A 25,831-nucleotide genomic window follows, 5' to 3' on the forward strand; every position below is an offset into this window, starting at 1 on the left:
CTCCTTCATGCCCCAGATCGCTTTTCTTGGCTGGCGGGCGGGAATAAAAATCAAACTTTGAAGGGCGAAGGGAAACTGCGGCCGCCCGCCGGGCTGCGCCGGCAGCACCGCCGCCGCCCTCGGCAGCCTCCGCCGGCCCCCGCGGGCGGAGCTCGGGGGAGCGGGGGGCGGCGGCCGGGGCTCCCCGCCGCGGGCCGGGCCGGGCCGGGCCGGGCCGGGCCGGGCGGAGCGGGAGCGGGGGCGGGCCGGGCGCCACCTGCCCCCTCCCGGCGCGGCCCCCGCCCGGCACACTCCACCCACCCGCGGCTACTTGTGCGCCCCTCGACGGGCTGCCGCCATTTCGCCTCGCGGGCGGCCCGAGGAGGTGACCCCGTCCCGGGCAGAGCGCGGAGGAGGCGGCGGCCATGTCGCGGGGCCCCTCCGCCGCGGTGCGGCTGCTGGCGCTGCTGGTGAGTCCGGGCCCCGACGGGGCGCGCCTGCCCGCGGGGCTCCCCCGGCACCGGGGCGGGGGGAAGGCGCCGCTTTGCTGCGGGCGGGCGGGTCGGTCGTTGCGCGGAGCTGTGCGGGAGGGAGGCGCGGCTGCGCCCCGCCGGGGCTGCGCGGGGAGCGGCGGCGGCGGCGGCTGCACCGCCCGGCCCGGCCCCGGGACCGCGGAGGGCTCGTACGGGGCCCGCGGGGAAGAGCTCTTCCCGTCGGGGCTTGGCAGCCCTCCCGCCGGCGGCGGCTCCTGGCCGGGAACGGGTTTTCTACCGTTCTTTGGAAAGGCGATAAAAGCGGTCGCTGTTCGCTGTCCGAAGGCAGGTGAAGGCAGCAGAACCCGGGAAGAACGGGATCTCGGATGGGTGGGGTTTTTCGAGGCGGCGGGAGCCACAGGCATGCAGAGAAGAGTTCATATTGTTGCCGTCTTTTTGTTCAACGTATTATCTGTATTAGTAAATTGCAGTACCTTTTTGAAGGAATAGTGCCAGGAGGGAAAATGGATCATGAAGTATGATTTAATGGAAGTCTTCATTGGCTTAAGAGAAACGATACCAAATTCTTCACAGTCCAGACACTTCAGGCTTTCTCCTTCCCTGCCCTTGCTCTTTTTTAGCCATCAGCCCTTAGACCTTCCATTCTACGAAATACCTTTTCGGGCTAAAAGCAAGGAGTATGTCATAAAAAACTGAGGCCAAAGCGCCTGGTTTGCTTGATTTGGACTGATGCTTTCTAGCTGTTGCTAGATGTTTTACAGGAAGCTCTCCTTCCTACCTGTAGTGGTGTTCTTTAGCTCTTCACCTTTCCAGGCTGGCAAAATGCCTGCGGAAGTCGGGCTGCTGCCGCTCAGATGAAGGTGAGGGTGGAGGCCAGGCCATGGGCTGTGCCTGGGAGCTGCCAAGGCAGGGTTCGGTAACGGCTTGTTGCATGGTCAGGTTGGCAGGTGCTGTAGATTGGGACCTTGCTCCCTGAGCTCGGGATCCTGCAAAATCAGATTTGTTAGCTGGAGACCCGTTGCCTGATAACTTTAATGTTAGACTTGTGGTTGGCCACAAGTCAGCCAGCAACAGTTAACCCTGTTCTTTGCAGCAAGCTGGGAGTTACGGTTTGGCTGGAAAATGTTTTATCCTTGTTTTGCCCAAAAGAGCAATGGGAAGCATGCAGAGTGCTACTTGTACAAAAGTTTTCACCAATTTGTTCTGTAATACCTGAAGGCACACCATTGTCCATGCACTGGCTCAGGATGCTATTGGTCTTGCCTGAAGAAAAGAGGAAAATTATTTTTCTTAATCCTCATCATCCTCAGTCTCAGCCAAAGCTGGGGAAGGATATGGTATCCTAAGAGTGAACTGAGTTTGGTGCCTGAATGCCTCACTATCAGACAGAATATTAGAGCAAATAAAGCTGCCTTAGTTGGTTGATGTCAGGAGGGGGAGAGAGAGAGAGGCACTGCTGGGTTTTGCCTTTTTTGTTTTGGTGGGTTTTTTTGTTTGGGTGTTGGTTGTTTCCCCCCCCCCCCCAATCTGGACAAAGCCATTCGTGTGGCAGGAAGTCTAGTTGCTTGTTTGAGAGCATCAGATTAGGGTCATTTATATCTTACGGTATGCAAAGATGGCACTGGTAATTTCAAAACCTTAAGAAACTACGGAAAAACAAAACCAATCTAAAAGTAGCGTCTTCCCACACTGTCTTCTATGTTAGAAGCATCGAGAACTGTAAGTTCTTCCTCTCCTTGTTTTTCCTGGAAGTACCTCTTGGTCATCTGCTCTCCCTCTGGGCCTGCAGGCTGCATCCCTGTAACTTCATCCCTGGGTACCTCGCAGAGGTTACAGCAGCTTTCCCCATGTTCCTGCCTCTGACCCTTTTCCAGGGATGCCTGGGCGTGCCGGAGGGTAGTGCACCCGTAGGGTTGGGCTTGACTTGGTATGTGTCCGGGGCACACACCCAGAGACGTGGGCCTGCCAGACGGGCACCGCTATCGAGGGTTATTAGACTGGGAGGTTTCTCGGTCATTTCTGAAGGGTGTGGACGTCAAGTCTTCAAAAGAGGAAGTCTTCGAACACTTCTTACCTTTGAGTGAAAGAAGAGTTGACAGAGATGTATGAATCTTACTACAAGAGTAGCAAAACTTACATTTTCTCTGAACGTCTTCTGGGATTGTACTTCCTTGATGTTTGGGGTGGTTAGGCTAGGCTGGGTATGATGAAATTCGGTCCAGAACACATTAGATCACTATTGTAATGTCAGAGCCAGTAGCAATTACTTTTCAAAATTCATAGAAACAAGTTAAATTTTAAAAAAAACAAAACCCACACACAAAAAAACAAACAAACAAAAAAACCCCCATAGTTTTAGAAAGAGCAAAGGTGGGATAATTCAAAGCAGCCTAGTTTCTATTGCCAGTAATGTGCTGAAACATGGTAAAAATATTTACAAGCATCTGTGCATTGATTCAACAACTTAATATTGTTCCAAAAAGGGAGGGAAAAAAAACAGTGCTATGGTGAGATAGGAAAGCAGGTGAGAAATACATAAGATCTGGTATTTTATCCATCCTATTGAACTAAAGCTGTGTATTATTTTGGACACCAGACTTTTAGAATAAAGTGAATCTGCCCAGGAGAGACTAGAGGAAAGTGAAAAATGCAATCTAAATTCAGGATATCGTGTTTTATGATTCCTGAAGTGAGATTAAAGAACGGGGAACTGAGAAAAGAAGGTGGGTAAGATGCATTATAAGTTTTCAGGTATATGAAGGGTAATTGCGAAGGAAAGGTAATTACACTGTTCAATGAGAGCATTATCAACATGGCAAAGAAGGAGATTTGGCCAGAGATTAAGAAATCTCAATATAGGTGTTTGAGTTTCTGTTATGGTAAATGGAGATGCAGTGGATGCAGAGTGCACCTATTTGGTTGGATCAAATTGTGCTTTCGAAGCAGATCTCCAGAGTGTGTGAATCTGATCCCTCCTACGTAAAACTGCGTTGGGAGATGCAGCTGTCTGCTCGTGGTTGTGTGGTCTGTGGGACCAGGCTAATTCTAGTCTGAAGTAACAACCACAAAACATGGGTTATGTAGTGTTGGGTTCTCAGCAGCAACTGCTTTGCTCTACAAATCCTCTCGTATTGGGCTTACAAAGTAGACGTAGCTACAGTCAGTGGAGTCCAGAGAGAAATAGGAGATGTGGGCTGGCTTTGGAGTGAACTGAATTGCTCTCTGATGTCCTTGTCTGTATTGGCTATATTGCTATTGAGTATAACACAAGTTTAGGCACTTAGCGTTCATTTAGACATGTAAATGTGTGCCTTAATCTGAAACTGAATCTCATCCAAACAGCAATATGCTCAACTTGCGAAGAGCTAAAAATTAGGATAATAAAATTAGGATAAAAATTAACAAAGACTTTTCCATCTGTAAGGTTAGGTAGGCACCACATTAGGTTAGCTGATGAGGCTGTGGGACCTCCATCACTTGTTTTTAAGAACAGATTAAACAGTTGTCAGGAAGCACTTAGTGTAGTTCGTCCTGCCCCAGGGCCAGGAGATGGACAAGTAGATAACTTTGGATAGTCTCTTCAGCCTGCTTCTCTAAGTGTGGAAGATCTCCACTTGCCCATGGTCTTCAACACCAAACTGACTCACAGGAGGTGTGAGATCCAAATCTCCTGACACACAGCATGCATGAAAGACCACGTTTCTAGGACGTACTGTTTCATAGTGTAGCAAATACGGACACGTATCTTCTTGCTTGCTCAGTCTGCATCTTTACATTATAAAACTAAGCTGTGTGTTCAAAAATCTGTCCTTTAGTCACTTCCTGACTACACATGAACATGGATTAGGGCAAGAGCAGCCTTGCACTCCCTGTACACGTCAGTCACTCCCTTCTTTCCCCTGCTCTCTCGCCTACTCCTTTCATGTAGTATTTCATTCCGTTTCTATTACTTCAGGCCTCAGGTTTTCCACCTAGTTTTCTGTAACCATACAGTTGTCTTCTGACAATGCCTTCTCGGCTCTGTGTCATCAACAGATGTCATCAGTTGATGTCTATTTTTTTGTGCCAAGGCTATGATCCACAGCAAATGGTGGGCAGGGCTTTCCTAATCTTACCAAGCTGTTTAATAGAAGGCAGCTCTAGGATATTAAAAAAGAAGGGGGGGGAGGGTGGAATTTAGAATTCAACACCTGTTGGATATGTGACTTTTCACTTTTTCTTGAAGAAAATGTCATTGAAAAGTGCTTTTCACCTTCTTAAAGTTTTTGGATCCTTTAAATATTTTCCAGTTGAAATGCAGGATCCCTTTATATATTTGTTCCAAATGTGTTTATGCATCTTGTAAATAAAATTGCCATTCTTAAGCACCTTTTATTGATGTCTTAAAGTCCCTTATGAGATTGCCCAGGGACTACAGATTGAAAACTAGAATAGCAAAAGTGGTTTTTACTGTCTTACCAGTAAAACAGAATGTTTTGAGGCTGCTTTGCAGTGTTTGCAAACAAATTGATTTTTACTTTTAGTTATCTTAATGAAAGACTTTCTGTTTATAATGACTAATGGGATTTTCTCCACTTTCTTGATATGCATCTCAGTGGAAGACCTGCTTATTCTTGAACTCCAGACACTTTCATTTATACTGTGGCTCTCAGGTTTTCAATACAAGGAAGCTTCTCACCTCCTGCCTCTTGTCTCCGTTCAGTATTGAGACAGAAACACTTTTCCCTTTAGTTTACCAGTAAGAACAAACAAGGATGTTCACGAGGACATCTTGACAACTATTCACCTTCCAAAACAGTTGCAGCTTCTGTTGGAAAACCTTGACTATAAACCCAAACCCTCCTGTCACTCTTGCTGGTACAATCTCATTAGTCATAAAAATAAATTTTAAAAATCCATATCACTAATAAAAACAAATAAGATTAAGAATATTCATGAGAACAACTTGGTCTGAGGTGTAAGATCCTGTAGCCCTCACAATGTGTATCCATTAGGGAACTTAGTCCTTGCTGATTTTTGTCTTCAGAATATATACATTGGGAAAATTGCCATTTGCAAAACAATTTTATTGTGCAAGTCGAAACAGCAGTCTGCTACATTGCTCAACATCGTCCACTGCATTGCTGCATTGTGTGGGAAAGAGATAACGTCTTGGAAAAAAAAAAAAAAAGCTGTCACCGATGCAGCAATCAAGGCTGAGTCAGAGGGATGGATAGGGAGAGAACAATCAAAGAGAACATAAAGAAACACTCCCTGATTTATTTCAGTAGGAAATCACCTTTTCTGAGCCTGCTTTGCCTTTGGCATTAGTATATATATATAAAAAAAAAAATCACCTAACATGCAAAATGTAGCTAGATGTAATAGTGCTGAGAACAGTAAAAGTATTCTTTACCTATGCAAAGCTCAAAAGTTCTATTTGTTGGTTTCACTTGTAATAACCTAGGTTTTGTTGTTGTTGCTTCCCAATGCTGTGCCTATGTTTTTGCACCACTTGCTTTTTGTTACTTGCGGGGTCTTCAGTGCGTGCAGAGTGGGCATAAATGCAGGGTCTCTGGTAATTTGGTACCTTTCAGCTAGGATGAGGCACCTAACTGAGGTGTTTAAAGGCATGCATAGCTATCCTGGTGCATGAAGAGATGGGCAGTCCCAATACTGGATGTTGGCATGTAAGGTTTTGTCAGAGCAAGCATGATTTGCTTGCTAGTGTGCACATGTCTCAGCCTTGTTTAAGTAAGGGATGTATGTATGCCATTTATCCTCCCAGCAAGGTGCTAAGTAGAGAGCTGCTTCTGTTGGTTACACTTCAGCAGGTGTTTTGATTACTCCTTGCTTTTAAACGTTATTTAACCTGTTTTGTTCTCTGATGTGGTTGGTAACCCACCACAGCCTGTATAATCCGTGGTTTGCCCAGAAGAGGGAGCTTCTCCAGAGTGCTGCTGGCAACCAACGCTTGCTTCAGTCAATGGCAAATTCCTATCGTTTTGGAATAGTGCAGCATTATTCAGCACTAAAAAATGGTTGTTTAAAAATGACTATAAAGTCTGCATTTAATGAAGGGAAAAAAAATTAATTACTTATTATCTGTTTCCTGCTGGGAGAAAAGTGGAAAATTTAATAATTATATAATTATAGTGTATGTTTTTAATGTGAATGGTTATGGGTGAATTTTTGAGAAGCTATTATGGGTAAATAGTAAATATTAATTGATAGAGGTCAGATGCCCTCTTCCTTATGGCTTAGCTGTTCTTATGAGGGTGGTCATGTCAGTTAAGTTTTAGTATGGCTAAAGTGACATAGAATTAATAATGATTATCATAACTTCCATTGCAGATCTGTTTGAATTATGGAAATGGACTCCATATGAAGGTAGGAAATAATGGAAAACTGCTTTTATTTATCAGTGCCTGAAGAAGGGCTCTCTGAGCAAAGTGTCAAAAGTGTGCCTTACTTCACTTGATAAATACCTTGCGTTTTACCATTTTCTGAAATGTGAAAGCTATGTAATGAATAATGAAATGAAAGCCAAAATGTAAGTGAATAGATTCCTACATCCATCAAACTGAGTGGTGTTCAACTTTGAGAAACTTCCCCTAAAATATTAAGTTTGTAGGTGTCTTATTTTAACTCTCTGTAAATGAAATCAACTACAATTTTATGGAGGATGTTAATTGGAAACGTTTCCAGATGTTAGTCTGGAAGTCAACAGACACAGTAGGGACTAAGCTGGACAGAAGGATGAAGGGTGTCATGCAGAGTGAGCATGAGGGGTAGTTGAGCAAGGATAGCAGAGACAGTGGATGGGTTGAATAGAGGCCCGCTGTTTCATGGATTCTGTTTCAGAGAGAAGGTTGAGTACGAGGCAGTATTGGTGGCAAGGTAAACAGGGTAATAAGGCAGAAATGGTGGTTCAAAACAGCCTTAGTGCCAGACTTCTTCCCATATCTGATAACAAGCAGTTAAATCTTCCAGAACAGGTGTATCTTCACCAACCTCTGGTCATGGGAACTTGCTCATGTATTTAAAGCCTGTCTTACCTAATTCTGTCTTGATGAAAAGACTAGTGTAGTTTTCCTCTTCAAACAACTTGAGCATATAGCTCTTAGATTGTGGCTCGGAAGGTTAATGCCATTCTGCGATTTCAAAGTTACTAGCTATTGAAAGAGCAAACACTATTCAGAAGTCTGGGCTGGAGCAGCAATAAAGCATTCATCTGAAGTGGCTAAATATAATGCTGACTTTCAACCTTGTTTTTTCACAGGTTTATGATCGAAAAGGCAGGAGTGGCATGTTGTCTCATCCCAACAGCCTAGTTAGACAGAAGCGAGAATGGACAGTCCCTCCGGCTTTCATACGGGAAGAGGAGGACAACTCCTATATGAATCCAATTGCTAGAGTAAGCCCAGAAAAAGAGATAAATACAGAATACACATAAAAATAGAGATGAAAATATAAAATAAAGGTCTGGCTGCCCTAAACACATGCACAAATATTTCTTTAATTTTAAAGGACTATTGAATATCAGTTGAAGATTGGCACTTGTTGTTCCAGACTTCTTTTCCCTTCACCTTTCTCCACATTTCATTTGCCCCCATCCATTTGATCAGCCAGTTTCTTCCTTCCCTCACTCCAGCTTTTCACCTTATCAAAATGGTGTTCTAGCCTTTCCTTGCACTTGTATCCTATCCCACTCTCTTTGTCCAAGCAGTCCCAATTTTCTTCTCCTGCAGACCTCTCCACTCCATGGTTCCCAGCTGTTGCATTGTCCATCATGTTCCTCATCTCCCTGCACCAGATCCTCAAACAGAACGTTCCTGCATTCATCTCAACATCTCCAGACTCAAAGGAGTGCGGGGAAATGTGCTTTAATATTTATTTTTGTTTGTTCATTGCAAAAAACACCAAAAATATTTTCATTGCATTTTTAAATGTGATTTTATTTACTGAATGCTATTTAATCTGTTATATTCCTGCTAGATACATTCTGATCTTGAAGAGACAGGTATAGTGGTAACTTACACTATATCTGGTCAAGGAGTAACAGAACCCCCTTACGGATTATTTGTTATCAATGGAAAGACTGGAGACCTGAACATAACAGGAAGAGTTGACAGAGAAAAGACTCCAATGCTGCTTGTGAGTTGAATAGTAACTTCTTTATAGGTGCCCTCCTATCCATTTTTCATTTTTGTTCAAATGTTTGCTCTGATTAGTTTTAAAGTTTCTGCATATTTGTGAGTGTATACATGCTTAGAAGCATATTACATATGCTTATATAATGCTTAGATTTTATTACATATATTTTATATTTCTATTTATTTCTATTTTGTATATGTATTTCTATATATTACCCTCACTCATTGGACTTGCTTGTTTCTGTCTGTATTATTTCAGCTCAGAGGTCACGCACTGGATAAGACTGGAGCAAAACTGGAAGAGCCGATAGACCTCCCAATTAAAATTGTGGATATAAATGACAATTTTCCAGTGTTTTCACAGGAAGTTTTTGTTGGTTCAATTGAAGAATTAAGTGAAACAGGTAATGTTATTTTTAGAATTGCTTTTTTCATTTAGCTTTTCCTAACACATGCAAGGGCACAAGTGAATATACTCTTTGCAGCAGCATACCTGCAGTAACAAGGATACATTCTCTTGCTTGCGTAGGCCAGGTTATCCACGTGTCAATGCAGAAGTCTTTATTCAGAGCTAAGCTGGGTGGTGTGATTAAGGGAAAGTGTCCACCTAAAGGCAACAGAGAACAACACTTCCTCTTGTGGCACCTTTGGTTTGGTGTCAAAGCTACCACAAATTCAGGAACCAAAGTCCTTCAGCAGGAATTGCAGGGGAAATGCAGTCTACCTTCTGGCCTAGCAATCCCAGCCTATTTGGGAAGGACTCCACTCTGCCATGCTCATGAAAAGCCCTGCTTTATCTATGGCCTGGAGAGGTACTTTGCTGTTAAGCACATATGGCCGTGACCTAACCCTCAAAGAACAAGTTATTGGCAGTTTACCTATTGATGTCAGTAGACACAAGAGCAACAGATTACTTCCCAGAAGATAAGAAAAGCTGGAATAAAACAACCTAATAAATACCTGACATTGTGTCCATTTCAGTGTTATGATAATCTGAAGACACAAATCCTTGACCATCTACTTGGGTGAGGTATTGAGTTCCCTCAGCTGTCTTTCAAGTCAGTAGCAGCCATATGGGAATTGCTCTTTACCTGAATTCCAGCTAATGTTCAAACTGTGGCCCTGGATGCTGAGGTACGCCCTTTCCCAGAAGACAAAAACCCTGTGCCATGAGTTAAAAGGGATTGCACGATGGGGACTGCCATGTATTTTGAGTAAAGCTGTTGGAGGGCATCAATACAGAGCAATTGTTTTAATAACATTCAGGTAGAGGAGGTAGTAGTGCTCCCTTTAGAATAATGTGTGACGTAAATGTAGCTTGTTGTTCAAAAACTTTTTCTTTCTTTGTATATCTATGGTTTTCTGTCACGATTTTTGAGAGAATTCAACCTGTTGATTATTTCTGGTGCATTGAATTCTATGACTTACAGATGCGCGGATACAGTAGTCTTGTTTGCTAAAGGGTTTACTTTTAACATGTACTGTTTGGATTTAGGAACACTTCTTCAGCTTTTTTCATTAAATAAGTAAAGGCAAGAGCATCAGAAAATTGTGCAGTGCATCTGACAACATGCTCTTATCTTTGACATTATAGTAAAAATACTTGCTGGTACATGGCAGCGTAAACAAATACTGTATTTTGTTTGGTTTTTTCCAGGTACAATTGTAATGAGGATAAATGCAACGGATGCAGATGAACCAAACAACCTAAATTCCAAAATTGCTTTCAGGATCATTTCTCAAAGCCCTGGAGCTGCATTCAGTATGAATAAGGATACTGGCGAGGTTCGAGTAGCAAAAATAAACCTTGACAGAGAGGTAAAAAAAACCAAAACAAAACAAAAATCCTCCCATTTTTAATCTGTTAACAGTGTTTTTCTGACACCTGTTGTGTCACCTTCAGCCCTGCCTGCCAGGATGAAGAGCTGGCCCTCCTACCTTCCTTCACTCCCTTGGGATTCTTCCTTCGCCTCCCTTGGGATTAAAGCCTTGTCTGGCTGATGCATGTTTTTCAGGGACTGGGGGGGGGGGGGGGGGGGGGGGATGTGCAGAATACAGGATCGAGGTTGTATTCCCCATGTCAGGTCCCTAGCACAGCACCAGCCCGTTGGCTCTTGATTTCTGTCCCTCCCGTGCAGCCGTTACATGAAGCAAGGGGTCATTTCTTTCTGCTGGAGAGCATACGGCAAAGACAACGCAGATCACCATCTACAGAGCTGCTGACTGCGTCTAGGTTTTTGTAGCCTGCTGTGCAAATCGAAGTGTAAAGAGTTAGGATGGGTGCTGCTGTGAAACAGCATTGAAAGCCATGTATTGCCAGCAGCTTTACCTGTGCTTGCATGAATTTTCCCTGGCCAGCAGATGGTGTTCTGGATGTTAGCTCTGCGACTGAGGGCAATGGCTCTGCCTCTAGCCCTGTCCTGACATGCAGGTGTCCCTGGTCCTGTCCCTGGTTATGGCCACTGAAATTTTTTCATTTGTCACCTAAGTACAGTCTAACTCTTTGTGGGGGAGATGCAAAAGTTCCAAATCCTTTTGAGACTCTCCAGCAGAGCCTGTCAAGGTAGTTGTGTGTGAGATTTACTGTTAGCTAGAGAGAAGAGGAGTTATAATTGGCCATGAGAGGGATTACCAAAAATCTAATAAACATAATACAGGGAAGGAAAAAATTTTTAGCCTGGTTTAAACACTTTTTTCTTATTGTGGCAGACACAAAGTAGCTATTCTTTGGTGGTGGAAGCAAAAGACCGTGGTGGTGAAATAGGTGGGAATGCTGCAACATGTTCTTTAGAAATCAAGATTTTGGATGTCAATGACAATCTGCCTGTGGTTGAAAGTCATAGAGTAAGTACATTTATCACAATATTTGGCATGTTACTACACCTGTCAGTATCCCATTGTTTAATATGAGGTTGTACAAACTTTCTTGCTCTGGTGAAATGAGGTAAATCATGACATCTTTTTAACAAAGCGTGTTTTTCAATTGCAGTTTGAAGGAAGCATTGAAGAAAACAGAGCAAATGTGGAAATTCTACGAATAAAAGTATTTGACAAAGATGAAGAGTTTTCGGATAACTGGCTGGCGAACTTTTCATTTGTTTCTGGCAATGAGGGTGGCTTTTTTCATTTAGTAACAGACACCCAAACAAATGAAGGAATTTTGACTCTTGTGAAGGTTAGTATATTCTTCAGAGAGCCTTCTTTAAATACTAGCATAATTTACTCCCTTTAAGTTGACATACTGACTGAATATAAATAATTTGTATGTAAGCTGTAAATTTACATGGTGGACACTCCTCCTTTGACATATTCTTTGTTGATGTATTCAATAATTCCATGCAAAATAATAATTTTGTCCAGCTTTACTATTTACATTCTGTGTGATCTCAAATATCTAGTGGGGCAGAAGTCCCCAAATTTCCCTTGTTGTTTGGGCAACAGTGCTAACAACTAGGCTGTAAACTTGCCCGTACTTTTGCTCTGGTTGCTGATCTCAGTTTAAATTTCTTTATTTCCTGTGGCCACAGATAACGTTGCAGGCAACACCTACTCCATGAGCCATGGGCTACAGACTATTTTATGAATTTCCATAAATTGAAATTGTGAAAATACTTTCCATAAATGGAAATTTCTATTTTATGAATTTCACTCCCTTTTTAGTCCACAGGAATGGAAGATGCATAGTGCCCTAAGTACCTTTTTTCTTTTTCTTTTTTTTTTCTGCTGTGGTTGCCTTATCTGAAAACTGATAACTGTAAATATTGATAAGCATTATTAAGTACATGAATTGGTTTAAAAATAAATAAAATTGGAAAAACCAAGTAATATTGAGCACTGATTCACTGAAAGTAAAGACAAGAATATATGGGTAGGACCCATTGCACCTACCTTAAATTAGTTTAAATTCAATAATAAAGACATATCTATGGTGCCATCCATTAAAAATAGAGTAATCTTCCTTATGTACTTTTAAAGAGTTTGAAGCATTATGTATTGAGAATAACATGTTAACCAACACTTACTATTAAACAGTTATTATTTAATTAAGGATGCTACAGTATTATTTAAATAATATTATTTAAATATTAAATGTATGAATGTTGTCTAGATACCAGATTCTGTCAAATTCTGAGTGATTGTTTTTGGTTTGGTTTTTTTTTTATTGCTCTAGGAGCTGGATTATGAAAAAATGCAAAGCCTAAACTTGGGCATTGTTGTTACAAACAAAGCAGAGTTCCACAAGTCAATTAAACACAGTTACAAAGCACAAACAATTCCAATAAAAATTAATGTGATTAATGTGCGGGAAGGCCCTGTATTCCCTGGTGGCACAAAAATTATTGAAGCAAGTGAGAAACTGGAGATAAGACAGGTTATTGGACAGTATCAAGCCTATGATGAAGACACTGGAAAAATAGCAGAGCGCATTGTGTAAGAATCCTTTTACAATCATCATAACTGAGTATGTCAGAAATCTCAATTTACTGTAAAAATGTGCATATTGAACTGAAATAATTCCAAAGGCAATGGTTTTCTACTACACATAATTCATACCTAAAATAACAGCTTTATCATCATCTTCAATATTCTATTATGCAGAAAATAGCTAATGTGAAAATCCTACTTGTTTTGTTGTATATGATGAGACATGAGTGTTTGGGCTGAAGTTGTCTGTGCTTGCATGCTGTTTGTCATGCCTATCTACTTTTGAGAGATTTAGTCGCCTGACTTTGTCTGCAGAAACATTAGGAAGAAATACGCAGAAACATCAAGTGATCAGATAGAAAGGGTGTAAAGTAGATAAGTCTACGTGTGTGTGCTTGGATTTTGAATCCTAGCTCTTCAGCTAAAATGTTGTTGAACCACCACTGTGGCTTTTACAAACTGTGCAGACCAGCAGAGGTGCATACCCAACGGTGGACCCCTCTCCCCCATGCCTGTAGTGCAGTCTGTCCTGGGTGGCTGCTGCTCAGCTTTTGCTGGGAGCAGGGATGGAGGAGAAGAGGATGATGACCAGCAGTGTAGCTCCCTCTTGTGCTCTGGTCTTGCTCCCTGAGGCTACTTGTTATAATGCCTCCACACCTAAATCCTGGCTCTAGTGAGAAAAGTAGGTTTCAACATTCAGGGTAGGTTTATAATCTTAGGTTTATAGTTGAAACCAATTCCAGTGGCAGGAGTGTCAGACCTCAGACCTAGGGATTTGGTCTTGGCTTTAAATGAAGAGTAAACATACTGTGAAGCTGCTTTTTCCGCTGGTGGTTGTTTTCCTCATTATAAATCTGTACATCTTTGTATGCAACTTTAATCAGATACATGAAAGGAAGAGATACAGCAAACTGGATCACAATAGACTCGGTCACAGGTGAAATCCGACTTGCCGAAAAACTTGATTATGAATCGTCTTATGTAGTAAATGGTACCTACACTATCACCATGTTGGGTGTAACTACTGGTGAGTTGAGGGGGTTTTGTTTTCACACTAATTGATTTGTTTAGGGTTTAGTTTGCCTTTCTACAACTATAGTTGGTTTAACCTCCCTGTCTTTAATGGCCTAAAAGTTAGGCACCTAGTGCAGTTTCCCCATAGGCTCTGTGTTTGGAGGAGAGACACAGACAACTCATGGAAATAAGATGAACCTTGGAATGGTTGCCAAGGTGCCCGTTTCTCTTCTTTGACTAGATGGAGGTTAACTTTTACAAAAAGTTTTGCAGAGACCAAGTCTGATAGGAACATCCCTTGTCAAGGTGGAAATTGCCAATATCTCAGCATGCTTATTTTCAGCGTCCTAAGTTTTCTTGAATGCTAAGCAGGAAAGAATCCTTGAACTTCTTGTGTATCTAATTAGAATTTGCCTTTTATAATCTGCATGTTACTGTGTAACCATACATAGGAAATGCTACTTTTTTTTTTAAGTTAAAATAGTAAATCAGCTTGCATTCAGAACTTTGTCAATATGTTAGGAGTGAAATACTGCTCCCATAAGCTCCAGGGAGAGCTCTTTCAACTTATTTCAGCAATGTTTGTGTTTTGGAAAATATTAAGATTTTTACTTTAAGATTAAATTCTTGCACTTTTCAAATCAATTTAATTTTTCATATTTTAAAATCTTAGATGTTCCTAAGAAAACAGTCACCGGCACAGTCATTATTCAAGTTAAAGATGAGAATGATAACTGCCCAGTTATTGTGAACCCTGTGCAGACTGTGTGTTCAGATGCAAAATTAGTTGATGTTACAGCTAACGATTTGGATGGTTACCCAAACAGTGATCCCTTCAGCTTTGCTGTCATTGATGAGCCAGAAGGGACAGCAAAAAAATGGATAATTGCATCCAGAAATGGTAAGAAAATATATTTTTTTAATTACTTCCAGTTCTTTGGAGTCCTAGTGTTGTAGTTTGTTAATTCCAGTTAAATTGACAGTTTGGCTTATCCAGACAAAAAAAAAACCCATGTATATGGAGTCAGGCATGAAGACGCATCACTTGCATTCTGCTCCCTTCTCTTTAATGGCTATAAAAGCACAAACATGTATTCTGGGGTCTGTTCCCTTCCCTCAGTTGGACCATCTTTGCTTACCTTGATGACCCAGATGTGGTGACCAGGATTTTGTGGATAATGCTGGGATCAAGCCATTCCTATCTTTGCACAAAAAGCATGCAGTGATGGAGGATGGTTTTTGTTAAAACTGAGCTTGGAGATATGGTTGTGTTTCTGGCTGCAGTTGTTCTAACTTACAAATAAATAAATATGTCTGTACAGTGGGCCTTGAAAAGGGGGAATACAGTGTAACCTGTTTTAAGATTGTCCAGCACAGCAGAGAGAAAAATAAATCAGAAATTTATTTATAATTTTAATGACTATTTCAAAATGAGATGAGCATTTTCTTCATGCATTTCCATTCATATAAGCCTGGGAAATGCTTGAAGGAAATGCTTCAGGTAGATCGAAGGTACCAGAAAACACTTTTTTCTTCTCAGACTCATTATTCTCTCCTCTGTAATCCTACAGCATAACACTGCAAAGCAATCAGCAGAGTCATCCTAATGGCCAGGTTTAGGACCAAGAAGGAGTCGTCTTAGTTTTCCTCACCCCGCTTGCAGCCAGACTAGCAGTAATTATGGGGATCACAGCTTTTCCAAATAGGATGGCATTCCCCAGTGGGAACATCATCTGAGCACCTCTTGCTTAGTTGTGACATGGCCACAGGAGCAGGTGGTATGTTGGCTCCCCAGTCTCTGCCTGTGACCTACAACAGATTATCTAAAGACTGAAGCCAGTTTTTTGCGAATTCAGCCTTTAGCTATCCGGATGACATGAAGGTTAATGCTATATAGGCAGTTGGGCTGTGTTCCGTGATAAGTCTTTGGTGGTGTGAAACTCTCCACAATTATCTGAGACTGCAAGTGAGCATGGCTGCTTTGTTACCAGCATGAATTTCCTTGATAAAAATAAGAGCACATATGCTGTAGCAGCAGCTAATTATACTTAATTCCACTGCACTGGCTGGACTTAACTGGAGGGGGCTTGTTGGGAGGCGGTGAAGGTTTTATTTTCCGTAGTTTACAGGAGCCATCTTTTTCTCCACTCATTTCTTGTCTCTTCTTTTTCTTTAACCCCCCCTTCTGCCTCAGGCACCAGCATACAGCTGGTACCACAAAACCTGAAGCTGGGCAAAACTGAAGTTCCCATCCTAATAAAGGATTTCCAAGGGTTAAGCTGCGCTCAAGCACAGTCTCTGCAACTGACTGTTTGTAAGTGCATGGATAACGGCATATGCAGAGATAAATTTATTGGCGCCAAGTCAGTGGGTCTGGGACCAGGAGCGGTTGCGCTAATCATCTTGGCGTTTTTACTTTTGCTGCGTAAGTTATCATTTCATATTATCTCAGAAGCACTGTAAATATGGTCTGCAAGGCATCAGGACAGAAACAGTCCAGCCCCCAGGTTTTATCATCTTGATATATTCTGTATAAACTCCTAGTCTGTGTGAAGTCATGGCAAATCCCCAACTAATTTTGGTAACATCAGCATTTCACTCTCAAAGGATTTCAAGCTGTGCATTTAAAAATTAATACGTACAACTTTAATATTTGTTTACGGCACTGTAAATAACAGGTGGGGAAGCAGTAAGGAATCGTTTTGGTGTTTCCACACCTCCCCATGTGAACCCTAACTCTTCCCACTCAAATCAGAGCGCTCCCTCCACTCTCTTTCCCTTGCTGCTCTTTGGTGAGACAAAATAGAAGCTCAAAAATAAGAGAAGAATGCTTGCAGTCAGGGTATGGCCATGTGTACCAGTGCTGCATTTATAATGGCAATAGTTTATTGCTTGTACTGGTAGCAGTCTAGCTGTGGCAAAACAAAGTTCATGCCATGTGAATATGCTCTGCTCCTGAAATTGGATTAAGTTCCCCAGGCAATGCTCTAGGTGTGTCATAGGAGTGGTGAGGTGGAATTTACATGACACCATGTCGTTATCTAGTAGTAAAAGAACAGGAAGAGTTCAAAATGCTGAGGTTGTACAGTGACATTTAGGGCTTGGGTTTGGTATATGAGATCTTTGATAGAAGTATAGCTACATAGCTGCATGGTCATCTGCAGGATTGAGGCCCTGATGGGTTAATTGTCAGTTTACTTTCTAGGAGACCAGCCAGGCACATGTTTCTAGGAAATACCTTGAATACTTTGGAAACTGTTTTCAGTCTTTATCAGCCCTCATACTGATCACTAGCTTATTAAAGATACATTTTGGTATGGGAGCTGGCCAAACTTCGATACTGGCTGTTAGCATGCTTTGACCCTAATAATCACATAGTTAATGTCAAACTTCTGTTTCCCTGTAGTTATTCCACTGTTACTGCTGCTGTGTCCCTGCGGCTCAGGAGCGAAGGGATTTGGTGCGATACCAGACTACAGTGAAGCAGTGTTGCATCAGTGGAACAGCGAAGGAGCAGCTCCTGTGGAAAAGGCATGTATCCCTAATAGCATTTCTCTTTGATTTCCATCCAAGCATTCAGTTTGGCACTTAGCGCCTCTTCCACATTACAGGCTGATGTTTCAAGGCTGTACAGCAGATTTTAACTACACATGAACATTAATTAAAATTAACCCTGTGAGGCTCAGTGAAGGATATGCATGGAAGATGAATTCCACCAGCAGCTCTAGAAAAACCAGCCATAGTGTTTAAATCCTAAAGTAAAGGGAAAGCAATCAAGCAAATGTTGATGGTATCTGAGCAGAAGATAGGAGTGTGGGAAAAGCATGGATGCTGTAAAGAGCAAAGCATTTGCATTTGCAAGCCTGGAATGTTCAACACCCCTTTGGGAGCATGGTAAAGCAGTGAAAGAATGGGTTATAAAGCTTAGCTTCTCCTCACTAGTTTAAAGTTTCAGGCTGCGTTTTAAATTAACATCCCTGTATGTTTGCCTTCTTAAACAGAGGAAATTCTTAATTTAAAAAAAAAAAGGCAGAAAAAGGTGCAAATCTGCAGAGGCAACAGTGAATGCCAAGAGAAGTTTGCCCTTTCTCATTATGCTACAAAACCCAGTTCTCAAAAAAAGAGCATGACACTGGCGTGCTTTTGCACAATAGCAAAGAAATAGAATTAAGGTAAAAGACTTTGATTTAGGCCAATGCTCACACCAAATTCTTGTTAAAAAAACAACAGGGAAGCCAAACTGCTAGAAGAAAGGGCCAGGCAGCACCATAGAGGCAGCAGGCAGTGCCCACTCCCCCACTTTGTGTCTGAGGAAAGCTGGCCAGAGTCTGTCTTGGAACAGCTGAGCTCTCTGGAATTTTGCAAGCCTTTTTTTGGTGGGTTTGTTGGGGTTTTTTTCCCCATGCTTTCACTCCCAACCCTTTGAGTTACAAGAAAACAATGATCTATAGGAACATTTCCATGATCTAACTTGGGAACGCAGTTGTGGAAGCTGCACCCTATTTCAGGAGGCCTTTTACTCTTTGCAGCAACATGTATAAGTGCAAATTCAAACGAGTTGTAAGGCGGCACCCTCCCTGGTCCCACCCAGTCCTGCTGCTGGTTTGGTGAGTTCCATGTGCTAGAGAGTGCAGCTTTCATGTCACATCCTAATTTGTGTTATTTATGTAGCCAGTGCTAAGCTTCATGCCACCCACTACACCGGGGAACTCAAGAGGAGCGACCAGCGGAGCAGCAACAGCAGGAATGAGTGGAGAGGAAACTGTGGCAGGAGGCGGCAGCTCTGCTTCTCATGTAAGAGAGCATTGCAGCACTATTGCCAAGGAAGGATGGGAAGAGCAAAGACATCTCCTTTCTGGTGCTGAGTGTGGAGCTATGGCAGCTAGAGGTGCTGAAGGCATGGCAGGTGTAGAAGGCAAGACAGTGGTGGCTGGAGGAGGAGTTGTGGTGGGAGCAGCAGGAGCCATGAATGAAGAATTTTTAAGAGACTACTTCAATGACGTAAGCATATGACCCAAAAATAACAGTATTTTGATATTTATACTTAGCATTGTGAAATATGCTGTTCATATTATTACAAACACAGATGAGTAGATATGTATATACAAACAGTCCTGATACAATGGCCAATGTTGTGTGCATGTGGAGTTGGGGGCATTAAGGAGTTTTGGATTAGGCTCACATGTGGGACTTAGAGCATGACAGTACTCCATCTTGTAGCACCGGGTGTTTACAAGGTCTCTCACAACGAGATACTTCTCTCGAGGGAGGTACTCGGGAATGGGATCCAGAATATTCAGCAATGACCAAGGAGCCGCTTGCCCAGGAAGAAGCCATGAGAAGGAGTGTGATCTGAATCTCAGGGACTTAAGCACATTAAACTGGCCTGTAGGGAGGCACCTATGACTCATCATGAGTCACAGCTACAAACTTTACCGTGGAGCAGGTTTTTGAAAGATAAGCCATAGATGTCATACAGTAAAGGGTGGGTCTGCATTTTCAAAGTAGCTGATGAAGGAAGTGGTGCTGGACTTGTCTCTTAGCCCAACAGCCTGGACACATGTTGCAATCCTGTCTGATGACTTTTTTTTTTGTGACCTAACCATTGACCAATAGGCTATTCCTACTCATTGCAGCTATTCCTCTTTGCATAACGCATATCATTAGTCCTTAGGCTGGTGAGCTCCTTATAGTGAAAGCTTCACTTCCATATGCCAAGGAGTGTACAGATTGTCCATCACCTGTACAAACAAAACATCCTCACACCCTAGAGCTGGCTTATGATGGGGTTCTGCAGGGGAGTAGCTGTGCAGGTTTGAATCACCACCTCAGGCTAGGGAAGAATTTGAGCTTAAGATACTTGTATGTCTCCTGAGTGCTCTAGCTACTGGTCTTCTAGGTGAACAGATGCAATAGTAGCAATTCTGCTTTCCTTCCACTCTTTGCGCTTCCTAATATTAAGACATACTTTAAGTATAGCTGCCTGCTGAAGTCCTGCAGGATGGCTTAGTAAAGGTCATACTACAGTACTCTTTACCACTTCTGAGAGGCTAAAATATCTCAGATTATAGGGGAGGGGGGGGAACCCAGACAAGTAACCAAACCAAATAGTTTCAGACGCAGGCTGATTTTTGTAGAAGCATCTCAGGTAATGTGCCTACTTTCAGGATCAAACACAGATAAACATATAGAGTCAATTTGGGTCTGGATATATACGATATCGCACAGATGCCTGAGAAAATATGCACTCTAGAACTTCAAATATGGTAGAAAAGTGGTTCTGAGTGCAAGCCAGCAACCATATTGGGTCAAGCTGGTTCAGCAGGCCCAGAGGATTTGGCTGTCTTCACTCCAGGAACTGGAGCTGATGTAAGCACGTACACAGGTATTTGTGCTAGTGCTAGCACAAACTCCATTGCAGACGCTGCTTTCAGACTGAGCTGGCCTTGGAAGCACTATAGTCAGAACTATTGAGCCTTCCTTGTTGCAAAGTGGCCTGCACAGAGCCTAAAAATTTATGTGCTGGACTATGTTCCCATACTTACCAAGCTATTTAACTTTTTGTTGCTGTTGGGCTCCTTGGATGTGATCCTGCAGGCTATGCTAGTGAAAAGGGGCATGGCAGGTGATAACATTTCAACATGTACTCATAAATATGTTTAAATGTTAGGATACTCTCAGGCATGGTTTTGGCACTCTCCCACAAACACCTAGTTAGAGGTGAAGTTCATTCACTGAACCAAAATAAAAACAATCTCTTTGTGAAGATGGAGCAGTATCACAAATAGCACAATTCCTGATAGGAATAACAGCAGGTGGTGATAGTACCCAAGGTTTTCAATTTAATCTCAGACGTCCCTTCTCATCAAGTGGACTGTCAAGTTCAGACTAACTTCAAAAAAGCAAAAAGCACTCTTAGGTACTGCTCTCACTTCCTTGACGGTTTCTGTAGGTTCAGTTAAATTTTCATATTTTAACCTCTTTGACCAAGCATTCCTGATTTTCAAATTTATTAAGTCTAGAGCTGACATTAATGAACTCTTGCTTGCTTTTGTTTTTGTCTGTAGAAAGCTGTCTCTTTTGCGGAAGAAGACGAAGCCCAAGCTGCAAACGACTGTCTCCTGGTTTATTCCCAGGGAGAGTCAGGCTCTCCCCATGGCTCCATCGGCTGCTGCAGCTTTATTGAGGGTGATCTTGATGACCATTTCCTTGATGATTTAGGAGACAAATTTAAGACTCTAGCAGAAATATGCATAGGCAGAAACATCAACATGAAAGACTGTAGCTCCAAGAATGAATCAGGTTTAGGTGTTAATGACGCAAATTCATGGTCCTTAGATCAGCAAAATGCTTCCAGCTCCAAACAAGCTTTTGCCTCGGGCAGTCACTTCCAGCCTGCCCCGCCAGTGCTTGTGGGCGGTGGCACAGGAGAAGACACCCTCTCCACGGAGGTGGTCACGGAAACAACGTTTGCATCCCACTCTGGGCAGCATGATGCTCGGCCCCTTCCCACGGCCCATGCAGAGACCAATTTCACCATGACAGAAATGTCCTATTCAGCAGGGGCTCCTGCCCATTCGGGCACTGTCTTTCTAGACTCCCAGTTTAAGGAGAATGTAGTGGTGACAGAGAGAGTACTGGCACCCGCATCAAGCTTGCAGGGTATGGTGGAAATCCCTGATTTGCCACGGAGAGGTAATGTGGTGGTTACGGAGAGGATGATGAAGTCAGAGGGTGCCGGGCCAGGAGCCCTAACGGTTCAGGATCTCCCCGACTCCCAGTACGTTGTGGTGAGGGAACGGGAGAGGGTGCTTGTGCCCGCTGCAGAGCAGGGCTCACTCAGCTTCCCCACTTTGGCAGAGGGACGCAGCGTAGTGGTGAACGAAAGGGTGGTGACAGCCTCGGGGACGCAGAGCAGAGCCGAACAGGCGGCGGGTGCCAGCCTGGGAAGGCAAGAGCACATGTTGATCCCAGACTCCCCGCTTAACCAGGCGGGCTCCAACCTAGAGGGGCCACCTCCTGCCAGCGCCACACTGAGCAAGTCTTCCAGGGTCACCAAATACAACACAGTGCAGTACACTCGCTCGTAGCCTGGCCCCTTGCAGGGGTGGTGGTGTCTGGCACCCTTGTGTCCCTGTGCATCTTGGGCTTTTTCTTGAGACCTGAATTTGCTGGAGCTTTCAGAATGACATGGACTCACTTGTGGTAGTTTGTATAAATAAGGATTATGACCAGGAAGCTAGTAAGGAAATTTGCTGTTGTTATTATGTAACATTGGCAGTGATGCTTTTGAAGTGGAAAGATGTGGGAAATACTTTTTTTTTTTCCTTGTTTGCTATTTTTGTAATTGCTTTCTATTATTCAGTTAGTGTAATAATACCACATAACCACAGCTGCATAATTATGGGTAAGCAAAAAAAAAAGTCTAAAATCTAGTAATGGATAGTAGTGTGCAAAGCACAAGTTAGGTTTCTGAACTGCTCTTCAGTCTATCTGCTGAAGTTTCCCCTAAGGGGCATCAGGTTCCCATTGTGTGTTTGCCATCTATTACCTTGTGGGCCTAGCAGCTCCTCCTGAGGTGCAGCTGCAGCTCTCTGCACCTTGGTGAACTGCTAAGAAATCTCTCCTTCCTGAGAAGCCCAGGCCACCAAAGCGAGTATGTCCTCAGTGCAGTGGTGTGTTGATCTCCTGGAGGGATGTCACAACTTTGGGTTATCAGCATTTGTACCTTAAGCAATCAATACTTGCGTATTAGCACAGGGGTTAAAGAGAGCAAGTAGCAAAAAAGCTGAGAACTGCAACTTTTTTGATACCTTGATGTAAAAATTCCGTTACTTGGTGTGGGTCTAGGCTGGCATGGACAAGTAAGCATTTGCATCATACAGATTTTTCACTGGTTCCTAATTGGTCCTTTAATAATGTATAAGAAACAGCGAAACTTACCTTGGCTGTAGAGCCAGAGATTCAGTCAGTGGCTTTGCTGGCAAAGTTTATGGCCCCTAGACATCTGTAGGATCTGATGTACAAGTGCAATTAACTAAGTGATTTTACTTCCGTCTGTGAACTCACAGATATAAGCACAGAAATGCAGCCTGGTGTGTGCGTGTGTGTGTTTCTGCTGGCTGTAATACCAGAGCTCCAGTGGCCTGTGTAGTGTGGCATAATGGCAGCTTTCCTTAGCTCTGACAAGACAAAAGTGCCTTTCAAGTCTGCAACACTTAAGATTACTTTTCTTTCCATGAATTTTATGTGGTAAAAGAAGACAGTACTGCACTGTTTGGCACTATGTATATATGCGCATGTAAATATTTGTATGCAGTTTGAAACATTTTAAAGTTAATTTTATAAAGGAAAAACTGTCATACACTCCTTATGTTTTCTCAGAGTAGAAAGAAGTACTTTAGATTAGGTAATTGGTACCATGTTTATCTCATAGCTTTAAAATCAGCAAGCTGGCCATATGGTACTGCAAAGCCTGTGGACATGCAGAACTTTCTGGTTGTCTCCATCTCTCCTGGAGTCTTCCTACAGCTGCAGTGTTATGTTTTCCACTGATATGTTTTGCCTTTGAGTAGAAATGCTTTCAGTGTATTTGATTTTACTGATAAGGATGTAAAAGTTGATTCAAAAACATAAACATAAAAAGTAGGAACCATGGCTATGCTCAACAGGGTGCATCTTGACAGATGGGCCATTATATTAAGTGGAGGAATACTTCCAAGCAAATCAAACTGTTCCCTTGCTTGGACCTGTTGGTTATTTATCTCTTAAACTTCATTTTTAAAGTATGTATATTTACTTTCAAGAAAGCATGCAGTTTTAAGTGGTCACCACTTTTTTCCTGCAGTTAGAGGGACTGAACTTATTTCTTACTTTTTAATGGAGTATTTCTGTGGTTTTATGCAATCTTAAAATAAAGAGCTCTACTGTATTTTTTTATTATTATTCTTCATTCAGTTTTAAGACAGCTACCCCAATGGAAACACTGACTTTCTTACTGCAAATAAAAAGTTTAAAGATAGAATGAGGATTGAGATTTCCCAAACAGCCTGAAGGAATATCTGAAAAATGCAGATGTAATAAAAGTTGGTGTCCTGCCAACTTACAGATTCTGAAAAAAAAAGTGAATTCTGCCTGCTGGTTAAGTGCACTGAATAATCTAAGAACTTGATGGAATAAAACAGATTTACTGGGCTTTGAGTCAAACTCTCTTAATCAGTTTATACTTCCAAACAAGAGGGCATAAACTGTTGTCTCAGTTTTATAGTTGTTAAAACATGTAGTTGTTAAAATTCAGAAGAAGTAAGAGTCAGGACTGTGTCACAGAAATCCTGACTTCCCTGTGTATTGTTTATATATGAGCTTTTATCACAGATTTGCTAGTGCTGTAAAGAGTCTATTTGAATAGATTTGTTAAGAGTGAATCTCCATGATTTGGCTTAGTCTTGTACCAAGACTTCAGATGCTATCAGCACATGCTTATGCTGGCAGAACATCCATCAGATAAATAAGTCACTTCTCATGGAGCTGTGTTTTGTAAATGATGGTGGCTGGTGGGAGGAATGTAGGACCCAACTAATGGAAACGCCTGGTTAGCATCTGACCACTAAATAACCCTGAGACTGGGACTAGCCCTAGAACTTATCTTTGTGAGAGGTGTCTCATTCTGACTTCAAAAGTAAAAATGAAGTCTGTAATTTTGTTATCTAAAAGTAACAGAGCATGGTTATGCTGACATACCAGCCTGACAAGGACTGAATCCACGCTGTTCTGCGATTTATGTTTCCTGCAAATCCTCACTAAGTACGTCAGACTCCACGAGTATGAAGCAGCCTGACACAACAGGGATGCGGCTGTCTCGAGCATCCACAAGGAAGTTTTTCCTTTGTCGTGCCTCAGCGTATACCTGGAGCTAGACTAGACTTTGCAAGACAGGATGATGTCTTCCAGGCTCCATTCTTTCCTGGGAATTTGACCGTTGTCCACCATCAAAGACTTAAAGCGTGTGGGGGTTATCGGTAGTAAATCAGTTTTTAAAAAGTTAAATAAATCAGCTGCTCTCCCCCGGAGAGTCATGGCAAGTCTTTATGGCCTTGAGGCATCCCAGAAATGCATCACTCCCTCTGCTTGTGCTGTGGTAGCAGAGCTAGTGACTCTGGCTGTCTCCTCTGGCTCCTTCTCCCTCCTGGTGGCCTTTGAGCTCCCTGTGAGCTCAAAACACAGTGACAACTATCTGTTCTTTGTGCCTTGTGGGTAGGAAAGTTGGCCTCTGGCACTGGTGCAGGCTTTCAAATGCATTTGTCCAGCTGAACCAACTTGGATGAAAATCAGGAGGAGGGGAGGGGTATCAAACTCCTTTTGTGTGTGAGGACACGAGGCTGGGCTGAACAGGGTCCTCAGAGGGTCAGAGTGAGTGCCAGCCGGGTGTGGGTTTTGAGCCTATCTTACGGCACACAAGCTAGGAAGCTCAGCCCGTAGGTGCCTGAGCTCCTGTAGCTGCTCAGCGCCTCGCGCAGGATTTGCCAGCGCACCCTGAGCTGCAGGGCAGGCCCCCTGCGGGACCTGTTCTTGTAGGCACGACAGGCCAAATGGCTGCTGTCTACCTGGGCGTGTGTAGGCTTCGGCCCAGGGGCCACGCACAGAGGTGGCTGAGGGACCGCAGCTAGCAGGCGTACCCCAGGCCTGCCCCCACCGACCTGGGCTGCAGCCTGGTGCTGGGGCCAGACACTGCTGTGTGTCATAGCTGGGGGGGGACACAGAGCCAAGGACTCGGGATTTTGGGCC

At 42.9% G+C, this 25,831-nt stretch overlaps 1 protein-coding gene across 1 annotated transcript; it reads left to right on the forward strand.

Moving 5' to 3' along the window:
- On the forward strand, positions 1-24,573 carry LOC104319268 (desmoglein-2). The gene is made up of 15 exons (XM_069779231.1): positions 1-449; positions 6,807-6,842; positions 7,735-7,869; positions 8,451-8,609; positions 8,868-9,012; positions 10,266-10,426; positions 11,318-11,452; positions 11,598-11,783; positions 12,780-13,039; positions 13,918-14,060; positions 14,721-14,948; positions 16,242-16,472; positions 17,454-17,582; positions 18,723-19,048; positions 21,115-24,573. Exons 1-15 carry the CDS (start codon positions 405-407, stop codon positions 22,135-22,137), a joined length of 3,342 nt encoding a protein of 1,113 aa, XP_069635332.1. The 5' UTR covers positions 1-404; the 3' UTR covers positions 22,138-24,573.
- Positions 24,574-25,831: the final 1,258 nt, after the last annotated feature.

Source organism: Haliaeetus albicilla, chromosome 3 (assembly GCF_947461875.1).
Source record: "Haliaeetus albicilla chromosome 3, bHalAlb1.1, whole genome shotgun sequence".
NCBI lineage: Eukaryota > Metazoa > Chordata > Aves > Accipitriformes > Accipitridae > Haliaeetus > Haliaeetus albicilla.

Excerpts from the sequence above, each read along its gene's own strand:
- LOC104319268 (XM_069779231.1), top strand. The coding sequence starts at position 405 with ATGTCGCGGGGCCCCTCCGCCGCGGTGCGGCTGCTGGCGCTGCTG. Across the intron at positions 450-6,806 it reads TGCGGCTGCTGGCGCTGCTG|ATCTGTTTGAATTATGGAAA; the intron begins GTGAGTCCGGGC and ends CTTCCATTGCAG. Across the intron at positions 6,843-7,734 it reads GAAATGGACTCCATATGAAG|GTTTATGATCGAAAAGGCAG; the intron begins GTAGGAAATAAT and ends GTTTTTTCACAG.